General features: G+C 40.1%; 1 protein-coding gene across 3 annotated transcripts in view; it reads left to right on the top strand.

The window, feature by feature from the left end:
- Positions 1-10,844, top strand: part of LOC106520353 (vinculin) — a gene marked incomplete in the record, with an annotated part of 27,785 nt that overhangs the window by 9,685 nt on the left and 7,256 nt on the right. For 2 of the 3 annotated variants that reach the window (XM_014012583.1, XM_014012423.1), the window contains 13 exon segments: positions 348-470; positions 2,034-2,194; positions 2,495-2,497; positions 4,979-5,069; positions 5,164-5,311; positions 5,399-5,552; positions 5,682-5,857; positions 6,398-6,588; positions 9,332-9,531; positions 9,683-9,811; positions 9,901-10,050; positions 10,128-10,236; positions 10,323-10,625. In XM_014012583.1, the coding sequence (XP_013868037.1) occupies positions 348-470; positions 2,034-2,194; positions 2,495-2,497; positions 4,979-5,069; positions 5,164-5,311; positions 5,399-5,552; positions 5,682-5,857; positions 6,398-6,588; positions 9,332-9,531; positions 9,683-9,811; positions 9,901-10,050; positions 10,128-10,236; positions 10,323-10,625 (1,938 nt within the window). 3 annotated transcript variants of the gene reach the window in all.

The raw sequence follows: 10,844 nt of genomic DNA on the forward strand, positions 1-10,844 counted from the left end.
ATTTCCCCTCCATGGGACAATAAAGGTGGTTTCTATTCTATTCTATTCTATTCTATTCTATTCTATTCTATTCTATTCTATTCTATTCTATTCTATTCTATATCAGCTTTGCTTTAAGTACTGTTCAGTTGAAGGAAGTCTCTTTACATGTCGCTGATGCAACCATTACAAGCTCAGTTGTGCATGGAATAACGATGCTTGAACGTGTTTGTAAATCCATGATTATACAAGRAGGTCAGAGCTCTAGTCACTAGCATTTTCTGCAGTTTGATCGGTTTTGATGTCTCGCACTCAAACAGAATCTTAAAATCTCCACTTTTTTCCCCCCCGCCCTCTGTTTTCTCCAGGGATGACCAAAATGTCAAAGCTGATCGAGGAGAGGCAGCAGGAGCTGACGCACCAGGAACACCGGCAGATGCTCATCAACTCCATGAACACCATCAAGGAGCTGCTGCCCGTCCTCATCTCAGGTGCGCAACTGTGACTTTGTGTGGGTTAAACGAGAGAGCCGGTCATTGAGCATCCAGTCGTCATGGTAATGCTGATAATTACAGTTATTAGGTGCTGGGGCTGGTGGTGGATCGCCCACTTGGAGCTCTGCTTTCACACAATGCTCTGCCCTGCAAAGAAACTAAACTTGTTTTTTTTTTCTTTCTTTAAAAGGTGTAACATTACTGTGAAAGTTTTAAACCACTTCTAACTACTTTAAATTTAGTTTCCAAGAAAGTTCTTAAAATCTTTTAAAGTTGTCTTAACATTTCTTCAAGTTTTTTCCAAGTCTTTCAACTAAGTCTTTTAATTTTAGACTTTGGGAAAGTGTTTTTATGTAGGAGGATTTCAAATAAAATAGTACACAGCAAAAACGGGAGTGTTAAAATTCCAGTGTTAAACTTTTCTGAGTCAATTAAACTCCCCCAGTGTTATTTTAACACTTTCTGAGTAAATTGACAGTCAGTGTTGGTGTTAATTCACAGTGTTGATTTCCCTAGCGTTGTCCCAACACTGGGCAGTGTTAAATAAGCTCCGCCCACTGTGTTGTCATATACCATCTAGTGTTGATTCTGGAAAGCCCCGCCCTCTTCCATCTCATTTCAGACAAACCAGTATTTTCACAGCAAGGAATGCTGGGTAATCTTGTAGAAACGATGTGTTTGCATGTTTGTGACTATTAAAGTTCATGAGTGTAAAAATTAGTTGTTCTAGTTAGTTGTTTTGTTCAGGTTTATCAGTTGATCAAGTTTAAGTTTGTGTTATTGGCCATAAATCGACACCATGAGTGAGAAGTACTTCCTGGTGTTTGAAGGTTGACTTTATGACACTTATCCAGAAACTCTGTGTAATGTTAATGCAACACTAAAAAAAAAATATTTTGGAACTTATTCATTAAATAAAAACACCTGTATACAAAAAAAAAAAAAAAAAAACACAATCATAAATCAAATAAAAGGAAAGGCAGCAGAAGAATAAATCTTATATTGTCTGCCCCTTTTGTCCCCTGAATAAGTTCAAACAGAAAAAGATAAATTAAAAAAAAATTGATGAAAATGAGTTGATCTTAACTCCAAAGTGTTAAACTTACACTTTCAAATTAGCTGTGTAATGACACCTCATAGTGTCTGTTTTACACCCTTCTGCACAGCAAAAGAGTAAATAATCAACGCAGTCGTGTCAAATTAACACTCACAGGAGATATATGAACCTCCAGTGTTAACCATCAATAACTCGGTGCAGTGTCGAAAAGCATGAAAATCAAAGTTGATTTGTCACCACAGTGGAGTATCTTATTAACTCTGCTTAGAATCACAATTACTCTCATCAGAGTTATTTGACTTGTAGTGTTAAGTTTTATTAACACTGTACAGTGTTAGTCACTGTTAATTTTTAACTATATTTTGACTTAATTTGTATTTTGATAATTTAACACTAGAAAGAGTTAAACTGACAGCAATTCAGATAAGGACCAAATAAACTCGGAGTGTTAAATGTAACTCTTCAAGTGTTCATGTAACACTGCAAAATCTTCATCTTRTCAGCCATAAAGATTTTCGTTGCGACAAAGAGCAGTCGAGGAGCCGGCGTTGAAGAGGCAGAGAGGAACAGGAGGTTCACTTTTGAGAAGATGAGCGCAGAAATCAACGAGATCATCAGAGTCTTACAGCTCACCACCTGGGATGAAGACGCCTGGGCCAATAAGGTAAAACCRACGCCGAACGGATGAGTTTGTTCACTTGGCGCTCCTTAAATTTGAAAGAAAACGTTCAAAAGGCGGCTCTAACTCCAACCAGAGAATCACGTTTGGGTTGTAGTGTGCGTTCACGCAAACTCTCCCTCTGACCGGTGTTTTTTTTTATTTTTTATTTTTTTATTGGGAGGAAGAAAATCACTTTACTTTTTCTGTGTCCACTTTTGCTTTTCTTTCTGAGTATAACTCCTGGTTATTCTTCTTTTCCTTCTTTTCCTTTACCTTCCTCCTCCATTCTTTTCCTCCTTGTAGAAGGTAAGCCTGTTCCTCTCCCCCCCACCCACCCCCCACCCTCGCAGTTTCCAGCATGCAAGCTTGTGTGCGTGATCGACTAGGAAATCTGTCTTTGTGCTCATATTCTGTACATCTGTCACACAGGTCTTCAGCAGTAAGTGTGTCGTGTGTTTTAGACGCGATGATTTGCTCATCACTACTGTTTAGTGTTTACACGTGCATCTGTTTGTCACCAAGCGCCCATTTGAGTAAAAATGGCTTGAAACAGATGACAGCTTGGTGCAGACGTTGAGTTTCTTGTTTTCTTGCGTCGCTCATTGTGTGATCGCGTTAGCAGCAGCAGTCAATAAAATGCTGTTTTGAGCTGTTAACAAATCATTGATGGTGAAGGTAAGATGGGTTCCACTTGTTTAAKCTGTAACCCTGCATGTTTCTCTGCACACAGCTTCTTCAGACAATGACTTGTCTTTGTGTGCGTGCGTGTGTGTGTTTACCATGGAAAACCTGCATAGTCAGCTGTGATAAGCACTCTCTCAGTGTGTGAGGMGGAAACTGCTGGCATACGATGGCTGCCGTCCTTTCAGATCATGAATTATAGAAATGAAGCTGGTTGGTGTCCAGACACATCCATAATAGATGGGCTGTATTGAACGTTTCCACTTAGGCGGTTCATTCTCCTTTTAGATGACAAAAAGATTTGCGCTTTTTTTTCTTCTCCAGTTGGTACAAAGCAGTCAAAGTGGCTGAGCACTAATAAAAGTCTCATTGTCCCTTTTTAGATATTCAGTACCTATTCCTTATTTTTTTTACAAGTTTTTCTTTAAAAAAAATTCAGAATCAGAATTAGTTTTATTGCCATTGTCAATGAACAGGATTCACAAACTAGGAATTTGCTTTGGTGTAAAGGTGCAATAGGTATCAAATACAACAAATGAAGGYAAAAAAAGGAAAAATAAAAGAAAAATACAATAAAATATAATATAAAACGTTACAACGAAAATGAAACAAAAATGTTCCTTTCACAACATGAACATCCATTCTTCACAATAAATTTTACAAATGAAGATATCGGTGTATTTTGATATTCTTTTACATTATTACAGCACAAAAGTCCCACATGCAAAATGRAAACCTCTCCAGAATGTTTAAAAAAAGGTAAAGGTGTTTTGTCTGCAAACACTTTAAACTAAGATTCTGTGTGATTTGTTGGAGAACATGACGGGGGTGGTGCTCAACTACTACCGTACCAGATTTTTGCTTAATATCCGTAAAATTGGTTGAGTTAAATATATCTTGAATTGGAGTGACTAAAATAAACTTTTAGTTATAAGTTGTGCATCTACTAATTACTTTATGAGAGCTTCATTCAAATTTGACCAAAAATGTGTGTGAGTCCGTGTGTGTGTGTGAAGCAGGGCTACTCAATTAAATTTGCTCCGGGGGCCACAGTTACTGCAGGCCAACAGCCGAGGGGCCGAACATCCAGCAAATAAAGTCCTGATGTAAATAAACCAAGTATTACAAAGATCTGTTACCTTTGAAATCATTTATTTTATTGCATTTAACCATGAATACAACATACAGAACCCTATAATAAAAGTAGGGATAATAAAACAATATCAAAAACAAAAATAATACATTATGCCTCATGTTTAACACAAGTATTATTTTGACATCTCTGACTTTCCAAATTTTAAAACCAATTGTATTTTAACTTTCATCATTTTATATTCAACTGCTTGTAGTTTTAACTCTTTTGGATGTTCATAGAAATGGTTCTTAACAGCTTCTAGCCAAGATTCTGACGTTTCTGTAGATACCAAACATGTCTATGTTTAACTAAAAGAAGCTAAAGTAATTAAAGTAGAAAATCAGGGGTTTGGGCTTAAGAGATGAATGAACCATTGGGTGGGCCGAACTTTGGTATCTCGCGGGCCGGATGTGGCCCACGGGCTGCCAGTTGAATAGCCCTGGTGTAAAGTAAAGTGGGGTAGAGGTGTTAAACAAATACAACAAACATGTCAAGTTAAATCTCTACAATGTAAAGATATGTCCAAGTGAACCAAGTGAAAGTGACAAAGACCAGAATTTATAATACAGACTAAGATTTGCAAATCAGTGCAATTTGTTATTGTAATTTTACAGAGTGACCGGAAAGAAAAAGGTTTTATACTTAAAAGTTGTATAAAAACTAGAATTAAAACTTGTATGAGTTTTAATAGTTTAATTATGAAACGGGTTAAAGAATTCTTGTTGTCCTTGAGTTCCACAAAAAAGGACCAAAACAACAAACTCGGGGTTTATTTTTACACATCCATATCTCAGTACTGCTGCATGTTGTCACTCCTGTTGGAAAAAATACCTGAGTTTACTTTGTGCTGGTTCTGAACAGAAATTAGTCATTAAAACCTGAAATCTTGGTTTATGGTTTAACTGGAGGGGGAATGTTTTGCTTTTCTGACAGAAAAAAATAATAATGTTATTTTCTTCTCTCCACATCAGGATATGGAGGCTTTGAAGAGATCTCTGGCTTTGATTGAGTCAAAGTTGGGACAAGCTAAAAGCTGGCTCAAAGACCCTCATGGACAACCAGGTAGCTCTTTGTGCCGTATCTGTCAAGCCTTCACCTTAAAGCAGCGCTTTGTGTTATTCTGCCYTCTCACACTGTGGCATGTTGTCGTCCCAAGGAGACGCCGGTGAGGTGGCCCTGCGTGTGATCCTGGACGAAGCTGGGAAGGTGGGAGAGCTGTGTGCTGGGAAGGAGAGAAAAGACATACTGGCGACCTCTAAAGCTCTGGGACAGATGACTGACCAGATTGCAGATCTACGAGTCAGGTAATGTATTTGTGCGTACTTTCAGTTTCTGRGTGCAAGTAATTTTTGCCCTCATGCTTCAGCTTGTTGTGTTTCTGGGTTTGCCAGGGGCCAGGGGCCAACACCGGGTTGTGTGCAGCGTGCAGGCCAGTGCTCGCAGGGCTTAGATTTGTTGTTTGGCAAAGTGGACAGCGCTGCCCACAGACTGGAGGCTCTAATCAATGCCAAGCAGGCCATTGCTAGAAGGCTGGATGCTGCACAGGTCAGAGAAAAAACACAAACATTTGCAGTAATCCATGAACGCCTCATTTAGTTCGCCTTATTTGCYCCTCTGTTCTTTTTTATTTAAATTCTGAGTCTTGAAGCTTATCATAAGATGCTTTTATTTTAGGTGTGGCTGGCAGATCCTAATGGTGGTCCTGAAGGAGAGGAGAACATCCGAGCACTTCTAGCAGAGGCCAAACGCATRGCTGATCTTTGTGAAGATCCCAAAGAGCGAGACGACATCCTGCGCTCCATAAATGAGATAGCAGGGCTCACGGCCCGGCTTGTGGAGCTACGCAAACAGTATGCTTTTTTTTTCTTTCTGTAATGCACATATCTTTATTTCTTCTTTAGATTGCTTTTTTTATGTACAGTGCCCTGAGACAACGTATGTTGTGACTTGGCCCTATATAAATAAACTGAATTGAATTGAATTGAATATCAACAGCAATGCATTGCAAATACTTAATTCTTAGGTCCTTTTTTCCCCCAGACTTCGACTTCATCCGCGAGTCACCAATAAGTGGCTTTTTTTACCTAGCTGGAAATTATGTTGTTGCCCGTCACCATTGGGCATCACTTCTACAATAAGGTTTAAATATGGTGGTGGGGTTGGGATGTTTGCAGGGCTGGTGTTAGATGAAGGAATAAATGTGGGAAGGGTTTACAGAGGCTACACTACACTTTTTGTTTTCATAAGGTATAATAATGGTATTTTCCTTGTAAGGTGCATTCTAACAGGGGTGCAAAATTATGTTAACCAGGTGGTGGGTTTAAAGGCCATATTTTTGCACTAACTTCTCTTCCACGCAGCCTTCACTGCTTTCTCCATTGCTGTCTCAGGGGTAAAGGTGACAGCCCAGAGGCCCGTGCATTGGCAAAGCAGATCGGAGCGGCGCTTCTGACGCTGCAGTCCAAAACCAGTCGTGCTGTGGCCAACATGAGACCAGCAAAACCCGCTGTCACTTTGGAGGGGAAGATGGAGCAGGCCCTGCGCTGGGTAAACAACCCAGGGGTGGACGACAGAGGTGTAGGTAAGCAGAGAAAGGAAGGACTGTGTGAATGACTTGCTGTCAAAACTTGGCATTTAACCACAATCAAGTAACTGTTACTTTCAGTTGTTATGAAAATTCTGTATATGTCAAAAATGAATTTGATTTTGCATCATAGCCTATCTAAACCCCTTGAAACTGGCCACCTGTCTCTTTAAGAACCTCCTACCACTTACAGCATCACTCCTACTTCAGCATGTGTTCACAACAATGCTTCGGGGTAAGGGTGCTCTGTGGGGTGGGAGCTCAGATGCAGGTGGAGCTTTGTGTAAYTAGGCGGTGCTTTGCACCACCAAGCAGCTCCAAATGTCTACAGGATTTCTCAAACACGCATGAATGAGTCAAAGCAAAACTCTAGATATGTTTTTGATTTGTGAATGGCATAACATGATACAAAGCTCAAAAAAGTTGATTTTGCATAACAACTCCCCTTTAATGGGCTTTTATAAATATGAGACAGAAATACCAAGAGTTAAATAAAATATCAAAATAAATGTCACTAACACATTTTTATTATGTAGCTCATTTTCTAAGTGTAAAACTCTAGTTTAAAAAAAATTCCAGTAACATTTTTTTGTTGTTTAGTTCACTGTTCTTATATTTTGGTAATTTTTACTAAATCTAAATATAAAAGTTAAATGTACATGTGGCTAAATTTTCAAGTCTATATTTAAGTATTTCAGAATTGAATGCAGTTTTTGCTGGTGGTGCACAACTTTTGTTATGACATCATCATCCTGTGACAAAAAGGTTAATATTGTTAATCCTGTTAACACTCACTATACATCAAACTTGCAGTTGTTGCTCGTGTCCGATCTATATTTATCAATATTGTGTTCATTAAACACATTTTTGATTTACACTTTAAATACCATCTACAACAGAGTTAAGCTGGAAACATACTCGCTCCGAAATGCCGAAGTRGGCACGGGTTGTCGCAGTTTAATGACGAAAATTACGTCACRGGGCTTCGCAATGTCGTGTCGACAGCCCCTTTTGGCACAAMCCCCCGGCAGAACTTTTTGACTCCCCTCTCGTGTCGATGGTYATGTGTAATTGGTCTGAACTGAAAGRGCTCGGARGSACACAYCAGAAGAAAAAAACAAAAACTCGCTTCTGACTAGAGCAGACMGTTTTGAGCAYTTTTAAAGATAGACAAACTGYGAAAAACTCYTGRGTMTMTGRMSWSASKGCMKTYRGCMSRYRWTWRWRRWKKKKCWRWMMMWAAAAAAAACKCGACTCYCTCCCCGAGCCAACCAGGAAGCAGAGTTTTATAAAGATAGTCAAACCATGAAAAACACATGAATGGAGATAAACAGACATAACWAACAGGCATGGAGGAATCTGAAACTGTGGAGCCTTTTAACCAGGACAGATGTGGATAAAAATCCGTCGGGTGAGTGACTTTTTTTCTGCATTGCTGTTGAGAGGAGAAATTCCATGCAGTGACGTGTGGTTCAGCAGGAGGGAGGGGTTCCCCCCGAGATCGGGGCAGTATGCAGGAACTATGAAAGGTCTGTGTGAAAACGACTGCCGAACAACCACGTGACCGCGCGTCGACCCGTTGGCGTTGGAGCGAGTATGTTTCCAGCTTTAGCATGCTTTTGTCGCAGGATGATGATGTCACAACAAAAGCTGCACCAACGGCAAAGGCTGTGTTCCAGTTTGGACTTCAACAGACTGGAAAAATGAATCCAAATGTCTTCGTTATCAGTTTATTAAACATCATGGCTAAATTTCACTTACACAAATGCAAATTTTTGAAGAGAAAACCAATTTTTTCTGTTTTTTGATTGATATGATATGATTACAATTAGGCCTTCTACAAATCAAAAAGCCACAACAATATGGGCTTGTTCCCAACTTGGAATTTTGGATGATTTGTTGCTTTAACTGATTGTGATTGAGGCTTTCTGGCACCTGTTTTTTACAATTATTATTTTTTATTTTATTAATCTATGTATTTATTTTATTTTTTATGGAAGAATACTGTATGTTTTTTTCTTCTTTTCATCATATTTTAAGTTATACTCCCCCTGGTGTTTTCTTGTTTTGGTGTCATATACACTGTTGTGTACTGTTGTTTAATGGTTCAAATAAAGATAATAAAAAAAGGCTGTGGTCTATTCCAAAATAATTAAAAGTCCTATTTATTATTTAGTTGCAACGTTTAAGATTTAATTTTCAAATTTAGATTTAGGATTTAATATTTCCGTAATATTTACATGTAAAAAAATTGCTAAATGTAAGAACAGTGAGCTAAATAACAATGAAATGTTAGTGGAAATGTAGGATTTTTCAAAAGTGAGCTAATAATGAAAATGTGTTGATAACCCTAACCCTGTTAACCCTAACCATGATCATTTCTATGGGACGCCAACATTGTTAAAAAATGTCACTGTCATTTCATAAGATAGTGACAAATCTTACGCATGAATTGCTGAATGCCTTGTTTTTTTCACTAGACACGATTTAATGCTTTGTTGTGCTGAATTTGTTTCCTCCCTTCTGCCATGCTTCCATATGGGAGCAGAGTGTGAGAGGCTYCAGTGGGACACAGGTACCTGCTCACTATAAGCTGTTTTAAAACATGAAACTAAACAAAATATAGCATCCGCTTTAAGTAAAATAAAAAAATAAGAAGAATATGTAGAGTTTTATCCAACGCTGAGAGGATTTTCAGTATCTACATGTGGTGGAATCTCATTCTTGTTACTCTCTACAGGCCAGGCCGCSATAAGAGGGATGGTTGGGGAAGGGAAGAGGCTGGCAGGAGGCCTGTTAGGCCCGTATCGACAGGACATGGTCGGGCGCTGCGACCGAACAGAAGCACTGATGAATGCTTTGGCGGACATGGCGAGCCGAGGAGAGGCTGAGGCTCCTCACGCACGAGCTACAGCAGCACAGCTGCAGGACACKCTCAAGGTATTTCAAATGTAATCGTTAACACTTTGAGTATAAGTTGTGGGTGACTCTTACCTATTGCCGCTCCAGATTTTATAACTGAATGATTACACAAATCACTGGTGTATAGCTCCACCTAGTGGAAAGATTCAACGTTCTCTGCCTCTTCCAGGACTTGAGGCAGCACATGCAGGAGGTGATGACCCAGGAGGTATCRGATGTTTTCAGCGACACCACCACYCCCATCAAGCTGCTGGCGGTGGCTGCAACAGCTCCTCCCGACGCCCCAAACAGAGAGGAGGTCAGAAACCTGCAAACACATGTTCCCTCCTCACTTATCACACCTGCCGTTMGCAGCGAAACAGCTCGCAATGATTACGTCCGTAACAGGTCTTTGACGAGCGCGCAGGGAACTTTGAGACCCACGCAGGCCGGCTGGGAGCGACCGCGGAGAAGGCCGCCGCCGTGGGGACGGCTAATAAAAGCACGGTAGAGGGCATTCATGCTGCTGTGAAACACGCCAGGGAGCTGACACCACAGGTGCGCCATGTTCACTTCAACCTGCCTGATTTGCATGGTGACATAAAGCAGGGTGTAATGTGCCGGTTTATGTCCAGGTGACGTCCGCTGCTCGGATCTTGTTGAAGAATCCCGGAAACAAGGCGGCGTACGAACACTTTGACACCATGAAGAACCAGTGGATTGACAATGTGGAAAGACTGACAGGTGAGCACTTCTTCTAATAAGGGCTCAGCTATGTTCCCAAACCTYTTGGCGAGCCTGAAGGATTACTTTGTGCGTTTTATCCTCAGGTTTGGTCGACGAAGCCATAGACACCAAGTCTCTGTTGGATGCTTCCGAGGAGGCCATAAAGAAAGACATCGACAAGTGTAGAGTAGCCATGGCAAACGTCCAGCCCCAGATGCTCGTGGCCGGGGCGACGAGCATAGCAAGACGAGCAAACCGGGTCCTCCTGGTGGCTAAGAGAGAAGTTGAGAACTCTGAAGATCCGCGATTCAGAGACARGGTGAAACATGCCTCGGACATCCTCTCACACACCATCTCCCCCATGGTGATGGATGCCAAGGCGGTGGCTGGGAACATACAAGATAAAGGTGCACAGATTTCAGTGTTGTATAAAMTACCACAAAGTGATACTTGAGTAAAAGTACATGTATCTTACCAAAAAATTACTTTGGTAAAAGTTAAAGTCTCCTTTAGGAATATTACTTGAGTAAAAGTCTTAAAGTATCTGATAATTTTTACACTTAAGTATTAAAAGTAAAAGTATTAATTTAAAATGAGTTAGATTTTCTGTAAAGACATTTATTAGG

The sequence above is a fragment of the Austrofundulus limnaeus genome, unplaced genomic scaffold, assembly GCF_001266775.1.
Source record: "Austrofundulus limnaeus strain Quisiro unplaced genomic scaffold, Austrofundulus_limnaeus-1.0 Scaffold0, whole genome shotgun sequence".
Lineage (NCBI taxonomy): Eukaryota > Metazoa > Chordata > Actinopteri > Cyprinodontiformes > Rivulidae > Austrofundulus > Austrofundulus limnaeus.